At 36.5% G+C, this 20,298-nt stretch overlaps 1 protein-coding gene across 2 annotated transcripts in view; it reads left to right on the top strand.

The window, feature by feature from the left end:
- Nucleotides 1-18,530, top strand: part of GTF2H1 (general transcription factor IIH subunit 1) — a 32,404-nt gene extending 13,874 nt beyond the window's left edge. For both annotated transcript variants that reach the window (XM_081155676.1, XM_081155677.1), the window contains exons 5-15: nucleotides 824-917; nucleotides 2,447-2,596; nucleotides 2,723-2,802; nucleotides 6,385-6,512; nucleotides 6,625-6,712; nucleotides 9,688-9,776; nucleotides 10,150-10,267; nucleotides 13,674-13,764; nucleotides 14,426-14,541; nucleotides 16,113-16,205; nucleotides 17,473-18,530. In XM_081155676.1, coding sequence (XP_081011802.1) covers nucleotides 824-917; nucleotides 2,447-2,596; nucleotides 2,723-2,802; nucleotides 6,385-6,512; nucleotides 6,625-6,712; nucleotides 9,688-9,776; nucleotides 10,150-10,267; nucleotides 13,674-13,764; nucleotides 14,426-14,541; nucleotides 16,113-16,205; nucleotides 17,473-17,559 — 1,134 coding nt within the window. In that variant the 3' untranslated portion in view covers nucleotides 17,560-18,530. The remainder of the gene's footprint in view (nucleotides 1-823; nucleotides 918-2,446; nucleotides 2,597-2,722; nucleotides 2,803-6,384; nucleotides 6,513-6,624; nucleotides 6,713-9,687; nucleotides 9,777-10,149; nucleotides 10,268-13,673; nucleotides 13,765-14,425; nucleotides 14,542-16,112; nucleotides 16,206-17,472) is intronic.
- Nucleotides 18,531-20,298: the final 1,768 nt, after the last annotated feature.

Genomic DNA, 20,298 nt, shown 5'->3' on the forward strand with positions numbered 1-20,298 from the left:
TCATTGTATTCTAAAATATTTTTAAATACATACAGTATTTTTTAAATTTATATTTTTGCTAGTTATTTTTCTTGGTTTCTGGACCTGACCCTAGCATGCTGGAAATCAAATGGATTTTTGAAAGAGAATCTTTTAGCAATTGGACTAATTCTTCTTCCCCCAAGTACTTTAAAATTTAGGGCTTTCTAATACCTTTTTTATGGTTGCAATACAATACAAAGTTAAATGTATGATGACTGTCACAGTATAGAAAAAGTAAGGTTTGTAAAATATATCGTAGAGAAAAATTGGAAGTATCTTACCTGTGAATTTAAAAAATAGGATTTAGTTAGTCTTATCTCTGGTAGAACCAAAGTAGTATTTATACATTTAACAAAAATTTAAGTACCAATTTTGTGTTTAGCATCTTTCTGTGTGCTTAGTATTAAGTAATAAGGCCTTTCTTAAACCTGTCAGATAATATTTGTTTATTTAGTAAGCATTGTGCGTTATAGTTTTGGTAACTGTACAAGTTTATGTTAAAGCTCCCCTAGCTATCTGTTTTTGGCCAAACATAAACATGCCTTTTTGGAGATGTAGAATTTTCGAGGAAGTAGATTTTATAGGTCACTAAGATTATGTGAAACCAGGCCAGGATTCTTTGTCTCTCTGCACATGTAACGGTGAGAGACTTACCTCTGTCTCTGTAATTCATTCAGAAAATCTATTTTTCTACCTTTGTCCAGTGTCTATTGTGTGCTTAACACCTTCCCCTGGTATTTTTGTGGAGAAAAAAAAAATTATTTATATATATATATATATATGTATGTGGTCTTTCTTTTAGGCTGATGTCCGGCCCCAAACAGATGGATGTAATGGTCTAAGATACAATTTAACCTCTGATATCATTGAGTCCATATTTAGAACCTATCCAGCAGGTAAGATGAATCAGTTCTTTCAGATAGTTAAAATATTTGTTTGGATGAATTCAATAATATATCAGTGAAAAACAAAAAGTTTAATTTTTATTCCTGATCAAGTGCAACAAAACATGTGAAGTACTTTACCTAGTTCCTGACATATGGTAGATATTAAGAATTAGTGCCCGGCTGGGTGTGGCTCAGCGCTTGAGCTTCGACCTAGGAACCAGGCGATCGGGGTCCGATTCCCGGTCAGGGCACATGCCTTGGTTGTGGGCTCGATCCCCTCTCGGGGGCGTGCAGGAGGCAGCCGATCAATGACTCTCATCATTGATGTTTGTATCTCTCTCCTTTCTTCCTCTCTCTGAAATCAATAAAGATATATTTTTAAAAAAAAAAAATTAGTATATAATGTACTATCATAAATTCATTGGTATAATGACTTTCGCATTCTTTCTATCAGTGGTTAACACTTGATTTACCCTTAACCAAACCTGAGCAAGATGGTATCCTCCGGAGGCATCAGTAAATGAGTCTCTCTGGAGCACTAACTCAAAACATCCTTCATGCTGCCTCCACTGTAACCTTTCTAACTCACAAATTTTTTCCCTTGCAGAAAAGTATAAATGTCTTGACTCCAACCCTAATTTATGATGTGCAGCCAAAGTTGAGAGCCACTGCTTTAATCATTCTTTTAACCAACCAGTGCTCACTTAAACCATATGCTGTTCTTTTTTCCCACTTCCTCACTTCTGTCCCTTTAGTCCTTAGGAAACATACCTCTCCCACAGAACTCAGCTCAAGCATCACCTCATTGCCACTTCTATAAAATCCTGATTTCTTCTGACAGATAAGAGCCTCCTCCCCTTTCCTTCTGCAGCGCCTTGTGTCTGCCTCAAAGAGTTATCACGTTATATGTAATGATTTGCATATCTTTCTGATAACATAATTGTATAGTGCTTACTATGTGCCAGACACCATCTAAAGCCTTTAAGTATATTAACTCATTTAGTCATCACAAATACCCTATGAAGTAGGTATGATTGTTATCCCCATATTAGAGTAAGTAGTAGACCTAGAATTTAAACTCAGGCTCTCTGGCTCATGCTCTTAATTAACCTTTTTGCTTATTGGACTATGAGCTTCTGGAGTGCTGAACTGATGTCCAGAGGATATTGAGATCTTTATTTTACCAGCACCTAACACAGTGCCTTGGATTGAAAATGCACATATATAATGATCAGACGAGCAAACTCAGGTTTGACTCCAAGATTCTTGGTGTTTCTACTAAAACTCCAAGACTTGTTAATTCTCTTGGTACCAAATAAGGTTTTGTTTGTAATTGGTAAAGATTTATAAAGGTAACACCTCACGTAATCGCTCAAGTTATGTTTCACATTTATTATTATATTTTTATATACAGAATATAAAGTCGAGCAGTTTTATAATCTAGTTTTTGCTATTAAGACTAGTCTATATTTCAAGTAACTTTGAGGTTTTAAGAAGTGAAAATGCAGTATATAACTATTATGGTTTTTTTTCCACAGTAAAAATGAAATACGCAGAAAATGTTCCCCACAGCATGACAGAAAAGGAATTCTGGACACGTTTTTTTCAGTCCCATTATTTTCACAGGGATCGGCTGAATACAGGGTCAAAGGACCTCTTTGCAGAATGTGCCAAAATAGATGAAAAAGGTAACTAACTGTTTATCTCTGACACACTACCATTTAATTTGCTGTTCTCCACTCATTAGTGCTGTTAGTGAATTTTTTAATTTCTGAGAAAGGAAAGACTTGATCGACATTTTATTTCTTTTCTAGGGTTAAAAACAATGGTTTCATTGGGAGTGAAAAACCCACTACTTGATTTGACAGCTTTGGAAGATAAAACATTAGATGAGGTAAGTAACAGTAAAAGGATTTATGAGAGAAAACAGTCTTTTCCTAGTCTTCAACATTTTTATAGTTCTAAAAGTTCCGTAAGCGAGGACGTAGTACTTGTGAGAATATAAATCAATAGAAATACTGTTATTTGGAGTGATTTATCAGCAGTGCTTTTCAGTAGTACTGTTCACTATTAAAATTGCCTTGGAAAACCAATTCCTGTATGAGTTGCTAAAACTTTTTTTTTAAGGATTTCCTAGCTCTGCCATCAACAGTTCTCCAGGTAATAATGAAGGCTTAACATGTTGATGAGTCTGGCTTTATGCTCTAGCTGACATTAATCTCTAGAAATGTGGATAAATATTTGTAGATAAGCAAAAGATAAACTTTTGTTGATTTCTCATTATTTACCCACCATGAACTCACACACGATCCTTACTCCACACTAGTCCTAATATGTTTCATCAGCCAAACAGACCAAGTATGAGCTACCTCCCTTAGCATCATGACTCTAGACTTTTATATTTATCCAGTCATGGAAAAAGAGGTAATGTCTTCTAATCAAAGCAAATTCCACCCCTGCCTCTATCTTCAGGGCTAAAAGGAAACTGCCCTCCTCAGTAATTCTTCTCACACTCTTATATCTTAATTTTCTTACCCCTTTTTTGGCTCCATTTCTGCTGGCTGTATACACATGCCCATACCTTCCTATCTTTTTCCCCCCACTAACTTTTCCTCTAATTTTAGTGTATTTACTCACCGGGAGAGAAAACCAATATTAAAATTTTGTCCTACAGTCTAAATTATATATTAATAGAAAATAATTTTTGGTACCCAAGTGAGTCATTTGCATAATGAAATTCAGTTTTTTCTTGGTGATTCTCAGCAGTCAGTCACTTCCTTGGTGATTCTCAACATATTACAAATAGGGCCCTCTTAATCATCCTGAGAAAATGAAGTTTAGGAAAGCTTAAAGAGTACAGTTTATTTAATGTGATGAGAAAAAACATTTTAGTGCTTTTTTTTTTTAATAAAAAGATGATATTTTATTACATGCATGTGTGTAACTTTCTTCTTCACTTAGCCTATTACCAATATCAATCCAAGCTAAATATGCCATAATTAAGTTCTTAGACTTTAAAACCAAATTACCTGACTTAGATTCTGTCATATTTTAAACATTTCTAAGTCCAGTTTTCTTATCAAATAAGGTTAATAATACCGTAGAAAGGTATAGAAAAATTGGGGAGATGTTGTTAGGATACAAACTTGAAACTAGTAGATAAGTTCTGGAGCTCTAATGCACAGCATGGTCAACAATACTGTAGTATAAATTTTAAAGTTGCTAAGAGACTAGATCTTAAATGTCCTCACCACAAACAGTGAAATGATAATTATGTGACAATGATAGAGGTGTTAGTCTCAGTGGCAATCATACTGCAATATTTAAATGAAATCAATACATTGTACTCCTTAAACCTACACAGCAATTGTCTCAGTATTTAAAATGCAGGGGGAAAATAGTGCTGACCTGGTGGGATTGCTACAGAGTTAAAAGAGTCTGGTGCATAGTAAGTGTTCAGTAAGTAATAGGTGTTATTATTATTATCTACATTTTTATTGCCTGCATAGTATTTCATTGTAAGGATGTATAAGTAATCCCCTTCATAGAAATGTTGGTTGATTCACTTTTTCCTTTGGTACCTCTTCTTCCCCTGTCAACCTCTAGTTGTAACTGTCCCAGGATATTGTCTTGGGCCTCCTTCTGAATATATTCTCTACATTCCATTGCTTTAAATACTAAATATGTAATGATGACTCCCAAATAGCTCTGGTCTGTCTAATCCCAGAACTCCAAAATCATATATGCATATAGCCATGTAATAAAGTCCTCATTCATAAATCTGTCGCTTTATCTCCACAGATACTTACACCCTCTTGCTTTTAGACTGCTACCATCTTTGGCTTAGTTGCTTGCATTAGCCTCCTAACTGATCTTCCTATTTCCACTTTTGTTCTCTATAGGTCATTCTCTCCTACCAGTAAGAGTTGTAAATTAGATCATAATATTCCCCTGTGTAAAATTCTTCAGTGGCTTCACATTGAACTTAGGATAAAATCAAAACTCCTACAAGGACCTTCTTTTTTTTTTTTTTTTTTTTTTTTTTAAATCCTCACCCAAGGATATATTTTTCCATTGCTTTTCAAAGAGAGAGTGGAAGACGGAGAGAGAGACATAGATTGATGGCCTCCCACACGTGCCCCGATCGAGCCCCAGGCCCTTAAGTTCACAGGCCAAAGTTCTAACCACTGAGCCAAAGTGGCTAGGGCTACAAGGACCTTGATTTGGCCTCTGCCTACTTCTATCTCAGTTTGGGCTACTTCCACTCATTCATGTTCCAGACACAATGACCTTCACATCTATCCCAATCTTTTTCTACTTCAGGGTCTTTACACTTGCTGTTCCTTCTTCCTGCTTTTCTACCTGACTAGCTTCTACCAGTCTTTTAGATATCTGTTCTAATGTCACTTTTCCTCTTCATAATGTTTGTCACTTTCAGAAGTGATATTGTTTCACTTGTCAGTTGTCAGCCTTCTATCTCACCTATCTCTGGCCCACCTTTCATTGCAGTTATACTGAACTACATACAAACTCAATACCATGTGTATTACATTGTTTCTATACCTTTGTTTAAGTAGTTTGTTCATCATGGAGTGTTGTCTCCATGTCTGCCTTGCAAGATGGCACTCCATGAAACTTTTCAAACCTACCCCTCCTCTCCTCCTGTGGGATGTACCAGTTTCTTGTAGCACCTGTAAGTCTTAGCTATGTGTACTAGCTTACAGCCTAGCATCCCACTAACTAGTATTTTGTCTCCTTTGGCACAAGGTCTCATCAACTTTCTAACTACAGAGCCTAACACATAGCATGTACTCAGTACATGTTTAAAAATATTATCCCATTTAATTCTCCAAATACTCCATTTTATAGAGCTTGCTAGACTAACATTAGAAAAGTGATAAAGCCAGAGTTTTATTTCATATCTATCTGACTTCACAAGTCCATGCTTTTTTTTTTCCACTGTGTACTGTTCCTTCATTTAATATTTTGCTAACTAGATCCAAAATTGCTCTTTAAAAAATGCAGCGTTGCCCGGCCGGGCATGGCTCGGCGGTTGGTTGTGTGTCAACCTAGGATACAGGAGATCACGGTTCAATTCCTGGTCAGGGTACATGCCCAGGTTGCCGGCTCGATCCCTAGTAGGGGGCATGTAGGAGGCAGCTGATCAATGACTCATTATTGATGTTTCTATCTCCCTCTCCCGTCCTTTCTCTGAAATCAATAAAAACATATTTTTTTAAAAAAGCAGAGTTCAAGTTAAGATTCTTTTGGTGATGGTAAAAGGAGTTAGTGGTATTTCTTAATTTTTTTATGTGTATAATATCACTTTTATATGTTTACCTATAAATATTTAGTAGTGCTCAGAATTAATAAAGTCCCATCATCCAGAAAATTTTTTCAGCTAAACATGTCTCATAACATATAAGAAAATTAAGAACTTTATTTGATTTTTAATCTGCTAAATTGCTTCTTACAGGGCTATGGCATTTCCTCTGTGCCATCTACTTCTAATTCTAAATCCATAAAGGAGAATAGTAATGCTGCCATCATCAAGAGGTTTAACCATCACAGTGCCATGGTCCTGGCAGCAGGTCTCAGGAAACAGTTAAGTATACATGCAAGGTGCAGTGACTGGGCTTTCCAAGATAGCCAGAAAGAGTTGTGTTGTTGTTCTGCCTGTGGTTTTTAACATTAATTTATTTTCTTTTGTTTTTAGAGAAACACAAAATGAACAAAATGGTGAGCCCAGCAGCATTGATGGAAATTCCAGAGATGCGGACTGCTTTCAGCCAGCAGTCAAAAGGGTATGGGTAAAAAGTTGGGAATATTGAGGGCTCAGGTTTCTCCAGATACCTTATGTAACTGCTAGTACTTTATGTTGACCCATGATTGTTTCAAATGTCTTAGTTCTTCTGACCAGCACGCTAAGCATTTGGCTTAAACTGTAGAACATTTTGAAAAGCACTTCCTTAGTATTGGCTTGCCAGCCAACTTTCCATGGACTCAAGTCTGTTAACTATTTTTTTTTTTTTTTTTTAATATATCTTTATTGATTTCAGAGAGAGGATGGGAGAAAGAGAAATAGAAACATCAATGATGAGAGAGTCATCATTGATCGGCTGCCTCCTGCATGTCCCCCAACTGGGGACCAAGCCCGCAACCCGGGCATGTCCCCTGCCCGGGAATCAGAGCTCGATCTCCTGGATCCTAGGTCGATGCTCAGCCGCTGAGCCATGCCTGGCTGGGCTGTTTTTTATTTTTTAATACGTCTTTATTGATTTCAGACAGAGAAAGGAAGAGAGAGGGAGAGATAGAAACATCAATGATGAGAGTCATTAATCGGCTTACTGCCTCCTGCACAACCCCTTCGGGGGATCGAGCCCACAACCCAGGCATGTGCCCTGACCGGGAATCAAACTGTGATTGCCTGATTCATAAGTTAGCTACTTTTATTGTTTGTGTTTTTCCCCCTTCACATGTACAAATACACACATACTAACATATAGTTCTGTTTTCTGGGAAAAAGAGTTTAACAAAGGCAATGTGAGAGAAAGAAAAACTTAAGGTTTGTGTATAATGATTTTAAAAGATAGGATTTGGCCCTCATATTAAACCTGGCATTTCAAGGCTAGACATGTCTTTTCATTAAATACTGAAGTAATCACTTGGGTGGGTGAGGACAGAGTTATCTACTTGCATATTCCTTTCCATGCAACTTTGCCAAGCTATTCTATCCGTTTTTCTGTTTGCTTGTTTTGTTTTGTTTTTTTAATCCTCACCGGAGGACATATTTATTGATTTTAGGGAGAGAGAGAAACATCGAATGGTTGCCTCCTGTTACTCACTTAGGTAAGGCAACAGCAGGAGTCAATGTGAGCTTGACATATGTGAAAAGTAATGACTTTAGTATGCCTTGAAGTTGGCTGAAAGGTATAGAGTTGAGAGTATAAAAATCGGCTGACTCTAGTTCAGGTGGGACTGATGCATGTGTTATTCTGAATATCATGCTGAATTCAGATTTGTTCCTGTACTATAAGAGAACTATTCAGACTCTTAAAATATGGACAATTTAAAATACTAAGTTTTCAGGTTGATCTTTTTGTGATATATTTAATAACCTAAATTATTTTTTATTTTTTATTCTTATTCGAGGATATGTTTGTATTGATTTTTAGAGAGAAAGGAAGTGAGGGAAAGAGAGAGAAGCATCGATGTGAGAGATACATCAATCGATTGCCTCTCGTAAGGGGCCCCAACTAGGGACTGAGCCTGCAACTTTTTGGTGCACAGGACGATGCTCCAACCAACTAAGCCACCCAACCAAGGCATAATCTAAATGTTTTAAATGTTTTGATCCCAGTCTTGTTAGCTGCAGATGAGAGTTGACCAAATGAATTTCGTAGCTATGTAGAGAATGAAGTATAGAATTACTTTCACAAATGTTTTACATAAATTGTCTTCAGGTGTCTTTTGTAACTAATGTTTTATAAGGCTATAGAAATTTAGCTGTTTGTTACTAGCATAGGAGAAAACATCAGTAAAACCAAAATAAAGTATTCAGAAGTGCCTGGCCAGGCAATTCAGTTGGTTAGAGTGTCATCCTGATACATCAGGGTTACAGGTTTGATCCCCAGTCAGGGCACATACAAGAATCAACCAATGAGGCCGGCTGGTGTGACCCAGTGGTTGAACATCGACCCATGAACCAGGAGATCTTGGTTCGATTCCCGGTCAGGACACATGCCAGGGTTGCGGGTCCATCTCCAATAGGGGATGCGCAGGAAGCAGCCAATCAATGACTTTCATCATTGGTGTTTCTATCCCTCTCTCCCTCTCTCTGAAATTAATAAAAACTTTTTTTAAAAAAACAGTGAATACATAAATAAGTGGAACAACAAATTGATGTTTCTCTTTCCCTTCCTCTCTCTCAAAATCAATAAATAATAAAAAAGAATAAACCAGTGAATGCATAAATAAGTGGCACAACAAACTGATGTTTCTCTCTTTTTCTCTCTCAAAAAATAAAAATAAATAATAAAAAGAAAAAGATAGCATTAATATTTAAAAGAATTCAGGCCCTGGCCGGGTAGCTTGGTTGGAGCATCATCCTGATATGCCAAGGTTTTGGGTGCAATCCCCAGTAAGGGCATATACAAGGGTCAACCAATGAATCTCTCTCAAATCAATCAATAAATTTTAAAAAAAGTTTAGAGGTATACCCAAATACAGGGAGGAATTACAATGTATGATAAACATGGCATTTCAGAATCAGTGGGAAAAAGATTATTCTATAAATGGTATTAGGAGGCCTGATTAATAATTTAGTAAAAAGAAACTCAGATTCCCTACTTTACTTCTTATTCTAAAATAAATTACAAGTGGATCAAAGATTTAAGCAAAAATTAATACACAGAAGAATAAGCAAAAAAGGAATAATTTTTTTTAAAAAACCACAAACACCAAATTGGAGAAAATGTATTTGCAACACATATAATAAAATTAGTCTTTTATTTATTTGGGAGGAAAATAGCAAAATGCACATTTTTACCTACCAGACTGTCAAAAATTAGAAGTTTAATAGTAATTTGTATGGTCAGAGTGTAAGAAAGGTGTTCTCTGTAAGTGGTTGGTGAGAAAATGGGTTTAACCATCTGTAGAGCAGTCATCTCTAGGAAGTGAAGGTTATGGTGGGAAGACTTAATACAGTTTTACTTTTTCAGTCATGTTTATTACTTTGCTAAGGGAAATTTTTTTTAAAATGCTGTGTTAATAATTATAGGCGAAGTTACAAGAGTCCATTGAATATGAAGACTTGGGAAAAAATAATTCCATAAAAACGATTGCACTAAACCTCAAGAAGTCAGATAGGTAAGTTTGGTCGATATTAAATTAACTTGGGCCAGAATAGTTACATAACACAAGTTATTGCAGAATATATTCTACAAACATGGCATTCAAGTTTAATTAGTTTGTTACCATTGAAGTACAGTAATTTTTTTCCTTAAAAATGTACTTTGTGCATTTCAGGAGAGGATCCTAAATGATCAAAGCCAAGAAAATAAATATTGGCTCTCTGTGCTATTTTCATCTTTCTGCCCTTTTTTGAAGTAAATTATTTTATTGAAATCTCTAGCTATATTATATTTTGCTTTGGAGAAAATGTATTGAGACTGCTAAAATGTTTAAAAGACAAATGTTGAGCACCTCTATTCTGTGTAATTTCTTCTTTGCTAACCTTCAGGTATTATCATGGTCCAACTCCAATCCAATCACTACAGTATGCAACAAGTCAGGACATTATTAATTCTTTTCAAAGTATTAGACAAGAAATGGAAGCTTATACACCCAAATTAACTCAGGTAGGTAATTTGTACTGTTTGAAAACCAGAATTCCCATACACAATTACATCCTTATTTTATGTACACAACCAAATTGAACTATATAACTAATATTTTAATTGGGTTTAAAAACATTTCTGCTAAATAAATGGAAAAAATTAAGAGGTAGGGAGAAAAGGTATTTGGCGTATTCAAGAAGTATCTGAAGATGACAATGAAAAATAATGAGTTTTGTAATTGCTAGTTTTTCCTTCAGTATACACAGTTTTGTTGGTAAAATCTCTCCAGAAAACTTCTGGTCATCGCTCTAGATATTCTGCATGACCTCAGTATATAAAATATTTATGTAAAACAGAGCTCATTATCTATTCTCCATTTTTCCTCACCCTTATTTATACTTCAGTTGATCATAAATTTCTGTCAGTTCTTCTTGATTTCATCACCTTGGTTTAGGCCAGGGGTAGGGAACCTTTTTCTGCCAAGTGCATTTAGATATTTATAACATCATTTATGGGCCATACAAAATTATCAACTTAAAAATTACCTATGAAAAAAGCTCCCAGATTTATTGAATTTCGAATCCCGCCTGCGGTTGCCTTGGCAGGGCCAGACCAAATGATATAACCCTCAAGCCAGAGGTTCCCCACCCCTGGTTTAGGCAAACCTGATCAATTTTCCACACTGCCACTGCAAGTTACCTTTTTAAAAACATAAATCTGATCTGTCACTCTGCAGCTTAAAAAGCTTTACTGCCACCCTTTGTTGCCACAGTAATTATCTGAATGCCTTTGACATGCCAACCCTTTACAGTCTGGCCCAGCCCACATCTCCAGTTCCAACTCCAGCCATATGTCTCCACCATTCCCTTCCACACATAACGAAGAGTCCTGTACTCCAGTGTAACACAGTAAATTAACCGGAGATGTTTAATCGTATTATCTTCATGTTTCCTGTTCTGCTCATGCTTTCCCTCTTCTTAGAATGCCCTTAGCCTGTTCTGCCAATGGGGAACTAATAATTATTTAAGACTCAGCTCAGATTTCATTGCCTCTGTAAAGCAATTCTCAACATGCCCAGTGATGAGTTTTTTCCATTTCTCTGTTTTTATAAGTACTGAGGCACTGAGTTCACACCTGTATTGTAGTGCTTATCACATATTGTGACATATTTACTTTTTATTTTGAAGTAATCTCATATTTACAGAAAATTATTAAAAAAATATTTTCTGACCAGTTTTAAGAGTAAGATCCCTTTACTCCTAAATATTTCAGTGCGTATTTCCTAAAACAAGACATTCTCATAAGTAATACAGTAAAGTTATAGAAACAGTAAGTTAGCATTAATAAGGTATTATCTAACCTAAAGGTCTTACAAAGATTTCACCAGTTATACCATTAAGGTCCCTTATAGCAAAAGAAAACTTGGTCCAGCATCCTCAGGTTCATGAGTTGCATTTAGTTCTCATGTTTCTTTAGTTTCCTTTAAAATGGAATCGTTTTTCAATCTATCTTTGCCTTCATGACCTTGATATTTGAAGAGTACAAGTTTTTTGTAGAATGCCTTCAATTTGAGCTTCTCTAATGTTTCCTTAAGGTTGGATTCACATTGTGTATTTTTGGCAGAAACACCAAAGGACTAATGTGTAAGTGATGTGTCCTCACATCAGCAGGCACATACTTACTTATCCTAACTTGTGGTATTAACTTTGATCACATGGTTAGGGTAGTATCTGCCTGGTTTCAAACTTTTACCCACTAGTTTTTTAGAATCCATTGATGATGCTTGCTGAAAAAATTAATACCGTCGTGGTAGTTAAATGGTGATTTTCTAATTCCATCATCCATTCTACATTTATCTATCAGCCTGGATCCATGGATCTTGTTATTCTATGGATTATAAACTGTTGCTATTTTTTTCTTTTGTTAAACTAAGGTATAACTTACATACAGTAAAATTTACCTTTTTTAGTCTATTGTTCTGTGGGTTTTAATAAACATACACAGTTGTGTAACCACCAACACAATCAAGATTAAAAAAAAGCTTTGTTGCCCCCCAAAATTACCCAGGCCCGTTGGTAGTCAGACCCTTCCCAAGCCCTACACACTTGCTTCTGTATCTTTCTGTTAATGTCCTTATCAGTTTTTTAACACCTTCTTTATGTTTGTGGCACAATGAAATAGATGTTCCTGGTTCGTCTTATATTTTCCCTGCCCAAGCCACAGAATCTTCCTTTTAGTACTGAGTAGATTTAGAAACCAAGATCCCCAGTATTGAGTGTACTCATTGCTGTTGGGATGTCATTTGCTACTGGTGTTACCATCTCCTCAGTGGATAGAGCTAAGAAATACAAGCACACATAAATTTGGGTTTATTTTACCACTTCTTTCCTTCTAGACTCTTAATTGTCCAACCTTTGGCCCTTGGGCCTAAGTAGACCTACCCAACTTTTTAAAGCTGTGATCAGTCTTAAATGTTTAGATTTCTTCCCCACATCCACCATCTCCCACCACCACCACCCGTGCCGCCAAAATGTGGTTTTATTATCTCAGACACATGACTTGAGTCATGAAGACCCGAGAGATGATCTGTCCTCTGGTATGTATACCTGAGTGCAGCCAGGAACTAGGCAGCAAGCTCAGCAATCACAGAAGTTTTTGGTTATAATGCATTATAAAAATTCTAACAAAAGGAAATAGGAGCAAAGTGAGCTCCCATGTCCCCTTGACTCATGGTTGTCATGTACTGTACTCAACACCAAGCTTTTATTTATTTTTTTTAATCCAGCCCATACACACATGGGTTTATACTTCTAAAAACTCCATTGAAAAACTTTGGACACACTAACCCTACACTTGAGCTATTGGACAAATGATTTGTTCCTCTCTGTAGCCACAGGGCCTGGCACTTGAAGGCTTTCATTGAACAGATGGGTCAATTATGTCCCTAAATGTAGATACTGACATAGTGGGAAATACATTTTTTCCTCTTGTAGCTAAGTGTATTCACTTCTTTGAAAAATGACAAATGATGTATTTCTGCTCTGTTGGATTTTTTCCCCCCCAGCTGCCAGCAAGGATACAGGTTAACATTTTATTTTACTTGATTTGTTTTCTTTCCTTAAACTCAATTTTACCTTCAATGGTAAGAGTTAAGTTGAATTGGTACTTAAGAAAAGGCTTGACAAGGTAAAAGCATGTGAGTTTTGAGGTACCTGTGGACTTGCCTAGTATTCCTGGAAGATTGGTGGAGATTCTCCTTTTACACAGACCATATTTCTGTGTAACAAGTAGTTCACTCTGGTTGCTATAAATTATATATTTATACAATAATAAAGACTTAGTGGACATTTTACTATAAAATGTTAAGAAAGATGGCAAAAAAACAAACACGGAAAAGCCACTTCCTGTGGGTTTTTTGTTTTTTCAGGTTCTCTCAAGTAGTGCCGCCAGTAGCACCATCACAGCACTGTCACCTGGAGGAGCACTTATGCAGGGAGGAACACAGCAAGCCATAAACCGTATGTGCTGGCCACCTTCTGTTGCTGTCCCTTTACTTAAACTCTAAGGAGCAAGTTGAGAGGGGGGCTATAGTTTTATTGATTTTTCTTTGGAACTTTTCTGGGAGTTTTGTTTTTATGCATCCAGATCCTGAATCATATCTAGACAATAACTTAGGTTTCAGAATTGTCTTGATTTTACAAAAATTGGCCTTCCTGTATCATTCTGAAAGCTTTCTTTCTTTTCTCACCTACCTCTTAGAATAAAGGGAAACCTAAAAGTTTTTTCAGAATTCCAAAGGAATTGAAATTCTGTGATCGCCCAGACGGGCGTGGCTCAGAGGTTGAGCGTCAACCTGGGATCCAGGCGATCGGGGTTCGATTCCTGGTCAGGGCACATGCCCATGTTGCGGGCTTGATCAATGACTTTCTCATCATTGATGTTTCTATCTCTCTCTCTCCCTCTCCTTTCCTCTCTGAAATCAATAAAGGTATATTTAAAAAAAGAAAGAAAGAAATTCTGTGATCTATCAGCCACAAAATGAGTAACATCTCAGAATAGCACATCCTGGTTTGACATTGGCAAAGAGTGAATGTTCATATTTCTTCTCTGAGAGGTCCTTCTTTCAGAGATTGAACATACGGGAAAATAGCTTTTATCCTATGGACCTTTCTTTTGCAGAGATGGTGCCAAATGATATTCAGTCTGAATTGAAACACCTGTATGTGGCTGTTGGGGAACTTCTTCGGCACTTCTGGTCCTGCTTTCCTGTTAATACGCCATTCCTAGAAGAAAAGGTCAGAACTAGTTCCAAACACAGCCAGCAATTATAGTAGTGTGACTTAGTGAAGTATTATTTTGAAATTGGAAAGTTGTTTTAAGTGTTTATGTGCCAGACAGTGGGATGACTACTTTGCATACATCATTTAAGCCTCAAAGCATCCTGATGGAGTAGGTATTGATAACAATTGTAAAGATTAAGAAACTTGGGTCCAGACCAGTTCCACAACATATGGTCACACATCTTAAAACTTGTATTTACCTCTAAGCCTCTGGGAGTGATTGAAGAACAGAGACCCAAAACAAGTCACATCAGTAAAATTATTTATTTGGTACATTTTTTAGGGGTAATGAAATCTAAACTGAGATTGATAACAAATATAGCACTAGTTAATTAACACTAAAATCCTTTTAACCAATTAAAGGAAAATTAACAAATAAAAAAGTATTTATAGTATTAATAGTAATAGCTTTACTATATAGAGTGCTCTTATAAATAGTTTTTAAGAGATAGATAAATGTCCCATTAAAAATAATAATAGGCAAGATAATGTTAACAGGCAACTCACTAAATGCAAGTAGCCCAATAAACCTGAGGAAATTTTCATACTAATATTCAAATAAATGATCTTTATGCCCGGCCGGGCGTGGCTCAGCGGTTGAGCATCGACCTAGGATCCAGGCGATCAGGGTTCGATTCCCGATCAGGGCACATGCCCAGTTGCGGGCTCAATCAATGACTCTCTCATCATTGATGTTTCTATCTCTCTCTCCCTCTCCCTTCCTCTCTCTGAAATCAATAAAGATATATTTAAAAAAAAAAAAATCCAACAAATAAATGATCTTTAAAGCTACAGTGAAAGAGCATTTTTATGTATAATCTGTAAAAGAACAAAAAAGTTAAAATGATCCACGTTGGCTGAGTTGCTAAATTCGTTCTTCCACCCTAGTGCTGCCTTTTTTTAAAAATGCCTTGACCCAGAAATTCGATATTTAGAAATTTAAGTAAATAATTAAGATTGTATGTAAATATTTAGCCATAGAGATGTTCCTCTACTATTGTCTATGAAAGAAAATGTGAAAATAGCCTAAATGTCTACCAGATTGGTTAAAGAAGCTTTTGTTATGCTCATACATTGAAATACTATACAGCTATATTAACTGATGATTTGGATGTGTATTTAATAACTGAAAGATGTTCATGTTAAACCTAGTGAAATTTTAAGACAGTATCTATTGTGTATTTTCTTCATATATAGATTTATACACATGCATAAAAAATAGTGAGAAGGATATGAGTTATGGACCAAAGTGTTCATGATCTATGAATGGTGGGATATAATAAGTATGTTTTTATTTTCTACCTTTTGTGTTTTTAAAATTTTTCTACAGCACCCATTATTTTGGGTGTAGATTTATTTTTATTTTTAAAAATCTAATTATATTAGATATTGCTTCTCTGTCTAGTGGAGCCAATTAATCTTTAAAAAAGAATAATAAAGTGACTTTGTTGTGTGTATTTTTCTCTTGATCTCTATAGGTGCTTTGAGATTTCTCTGTAATTCATTATTTCTCTCACCTTTTTTAGGTAGTGAAAATGAAAAGTAATTTGGAAAGATTCCAAGTTACAAAGCTCTGTCCATTCCAAGAAAAAATTCGAAGACAGTATTTAAGCACAAACGTAAGGCAACAATCTGATTTTACCTGATTTTCTTTTCCTATGTAACAAAATAATGAGATTAACTTTGTTTTCATGTAAATGGGTAGATATGTTGTTTTTTTTCCTCATTTCCAGTACCCATAGGTATTCCCTGAGGGCCCCTGTCCAGTTACCTACACCTCCCTTACACTCTCCCAAGGCTATGACTAAATGAGGCATTTCTAATAAGCATCTCCATGCATTTCTTTATAGATCTACAACCTGTGTATGTGCTCCTAATAAATATTTATTTTGAAAACTTAAGTAGTAACCACAAACCTAGCAATGTAAAGAAAGGCAGAATTGCCGCTCTGTAATGGTAAATTGAACAGTTCCTGTGTTGTGTGGTCTGTCTCAAGCCTCCTTGATTGTTTACATCAGGGTGGGGCACTGGATGAGATACTGAGTGAAAAGTGTTACTTTGCGCCCCGGGTTTTTAACTTTATCATTTTAGTTTCAGACAGAACTAAATAACATAGCATACACACACACCCATAATAATAACAGATGTAAATATGAGGGTTTTTTGTTTTGTTTTTTAACTCTACCTCATATTTGACATGCTACCTCAGGAATCTTTATCAGCTTAGACTAATGTGGTCCTGTTGACTTCTAGTTATATCCATAATGAGGGCAAATTTTTTTGTACTCAAGATATATAGTGCTTACCTAAAGTGTGACATAGTACTTGTGTGAAGCATTGAAACCATGTAGGTTTTCTGTAATGTACTGAGTTATGTTGGAATCCTAAAATGTTGGAGCTGGAAAGGCCCTAAAGAACATAGAAAGGTGCTTCACAAGATTCGCTATGCAGCAGAATTAACTGCAGGAGCTTTTGAAAATCAAAGATTCCTGGGTCTCATCTCAGACCTGCTACATCAGAATCTTAGGGGAGTGAGGCATTTTTCAGATGTTCTGTAAGGTAATGCAGATGCCACCATCCTGGCCTTAGTCAACAGACTAGTGTTCAGATCTGGAAATTATCAGTTTAACTGTTCATATCCCTCATTTGACAGAAGAAACTGAGGCCTGGAGCACAGTTACAACTTTCATGTTGTCCTGTAACTGGTTAATGACAGGGCAGACATTACAACCCAGACAGAGCAGTTGAATTTCCAGCCTCTGCTGTACCCCACCATCTCTCACCTTCCTTTACAAAATGTGTCTGATAACACCTTCACAGAGGGCTTGCATTGACTTCCCCAGCCTTTGCCCGGTTGTTTATAAAATGTCCTGCTATGTTTTTCAGTTGGTAAGTCACATAGAAGAGATGCTCCAGACAGCCTACAACAAGCTGCACACTTGGCAGTCACGGCGTCTGCTGAAGAAAACGTGAGGTGTTTGTGGCTCACAGGTTTTGTGAGATTGAGAGAACTGTGTCCTGCAGTGACTCTGGAAACCTGGCCTGACACATGCAGACGATCACACAGAGTGACAAGAATGTCTGCACCACGCCAACTCTCAGAGCTGATGCTATTATACTTGCACATTGTGAACTGAAAGGAAAGAAACTGATTAAACTAAAAGCTAGGGAGGTAAATTAAGGCAGAACCAAAATGAGCTAAGTTGCAAAAATATATATATATATATTTTAAAAAAGACACTGTTTACTGCAGTTACTCAGGAACTGCTTTTGATTCATATTAAGCTGCTTTCAGAAATTAAAAAAAAAAAACAACACTTTTTAAAAGGGTGCATTGATAAAATCTAAGGTTCTTGTTTTCTGTGTGAATTTGTCCAAGTTTATGGCACAGGGTACACCTTAAGTATTTCTCCTCCATCCTCCTCCACTGGGATCCTCGAGTTTTGCTGAATTCTAGCTGTACCTTACATCAGCCAGCTAAAGAGAGTCCTTTGAAACAGGCAGAGGGAGACTGTTTGCTCACCAGCAGGAAACAGTTGTGCTCAGAAGACATCATTGGTCCTGTGTTTCCTACGGAAATAAGAAACAAATATTGCACTGAATGTTTGTGGTTTGGAGTCCCTAAATGATAAAGAGGGAACATAATTTGCAGAAAGTCATGTGGGGTTTTATGCAGAATTTTGTCAGAAGACAATGGTGCTGCATGTTTTTCTTTGAGTGCAAATGTACATTGCTAAGATTTTTTTTAAGATGGCATGTGCTTTGAAAAAATTGCATTTTTAAGAGTTTAAAAATCTTATGAGAAATATAAGAGATCTTACTTATTTTCACCTCTTTAGAAAAAAATAAAAGATGTTTCTCATATCTCCTTTTCTCCAGTATCCGACTGTTATTGTCTTTGGCGAATTGATAATCATTGCATAGTGAATGAAAAGCCTAAATGCAAAAAAAAAAAAAAGATCTTACATTCTTGTTTCTGGAATCCATGCTGTTCCCTATTTTGTTCCTTATGCGATCAACTGTTTAAGACTTTAGATGTCTTGTATTAAAAGTTACAGGAAAAAGTAAAACTTTTTATAGATGCTCTTTTAACTGTAACACGTCTTGTGGTTTCTCCTTATGTTTGGTATTTACTTGACTGAACTGCTGGAGGCTACACATTCCTTTTTAAAATCATTATACAAGCTGGTTATCTTTCATGTAATGTCTACAGTAGGTCAAACCCTGTTCAGACTTTGAAATGGTAAAAGGAAAGAGGCAATGTTACTTTCTGCTTTAGTCCTTCCATTTCTCTTTCAGATTTATATAATAATGATATAATCCTTTACACCTTACAGTTTTACAAGGTGTTTTTAAAATGTGTTATCACCACAACTAATCTAAGTAACAGCAATGGAGCAGATAGAAAAATGTTTGAAATAGAAGAGTATGGGCCAGGTAGCTAAATTGGTTAGAGCATCACCCCATATGCCAAGGTTGCAGTTTGATCCCCAGTCAGGGCACATACAAGAATCAACCAATGAATGCAGAAATGAGTGGAACAACAAATTGATATTTCTCTGTCTCCCCTCCCCCCCGTTTCTAAAAATAAAATTAAAAAAAAAAATTGTAAAGAAATAGAAGAGTATTTGTTGGGAAAGGTAGATGTAAAGAAATAAAATGTCCTTTTGAGTGCTCTGTTAAAGATTAAGTGGTGTCCAGCCAGGCATGGCTCAGAGGTTGAGCATCTACCTAGGATCCAGGAGATCGAGGTTTGATTCCCCATCAGGGCACATGCCCGGGTTGCGGGCTCTATCCTAAGCAGAGGGCTTGCAGGAGGCAGCTGATCAGTGATGGCTCTCTCATCATTGATGATTCTCTCTCCCTCTCCCTTTCTCTCTGTGAAATCAATAAAGATATTTTAAAAAAAAGATTAAGTGATAAATATAATGGAGCCTGAAAAAATAAACTGTTGGGGGGAACTGGATAGGCTTCACTGAAGAGGTAACATTTTCGTTATGCCTGGCAGATTGAATAGGGAAAAGAATGATGAAGGTATGAAGGCTTTGAAAGACCCAGTGTGTTAGGGGAACTGTGTGTGTGTTAGGTTGGAGGGTTGGTGGTGACAAGAGGCTGGGAAAATCAGTTTAAACTAATGGCTTTGTATGTGAAGGTCAGAATTTCAGACCTTACCCATTAGGCATAAGGGATCTCCTTGGAGAAAATTTTGGGCAAATAAGTTTTTTTCTGAAGGTCTTTTGGGGTTTTTTTTGCTTTTTTGTTGTTGTTTAAAAAAATCTGGCAGTTAGGAAGGCCAAAACCTAGAAGGCTTTTGCAATAATCCAGACTAGAAACGGTACAAATTAGAGTTCTGGCAAATAGAAGGGAACTGAGTAAAGGCATTCCTAAGGTATGTGACCAAGTCTCATAGAGCAGGAAAGACTTAAGGGAGATTTTACCAGAGATAGCTCAATTTTTTTGTCTAGCTTGCATTTGAAATATTTGATCCTCGGAGTGCTTTAAAAATGAACTTTAGCCGCCCTTTAGGCCTGCTGTGCATAGCCCCTTACCTTCCACGCTGTGGAAAATGATAGCCACTGGTGATCGAGGGCTGCTCTAAATCAGCTCTGTATCAAGCACCTTTCCTGCTGTATCTCACTTCATTCTCACAACAACCAGTGCGTCAGGTAGGTGCTACAGATTATTAGTGGTGTAGACAGTAAGTAATTTATC

Source organism: Miniopterus schreibersii (assembly GCF_964146895.1).
Source record: "Miniopterus schreibersii genome assembly, chromosome: 12".
NCBI classification, from domain to species: domain Eukaryota; kingdom Metazoa; phylum Chordata; class Mammalia; order Chiroptera; family Miniopteridae; genus Miniopterus; species Miniopterus schreibersii.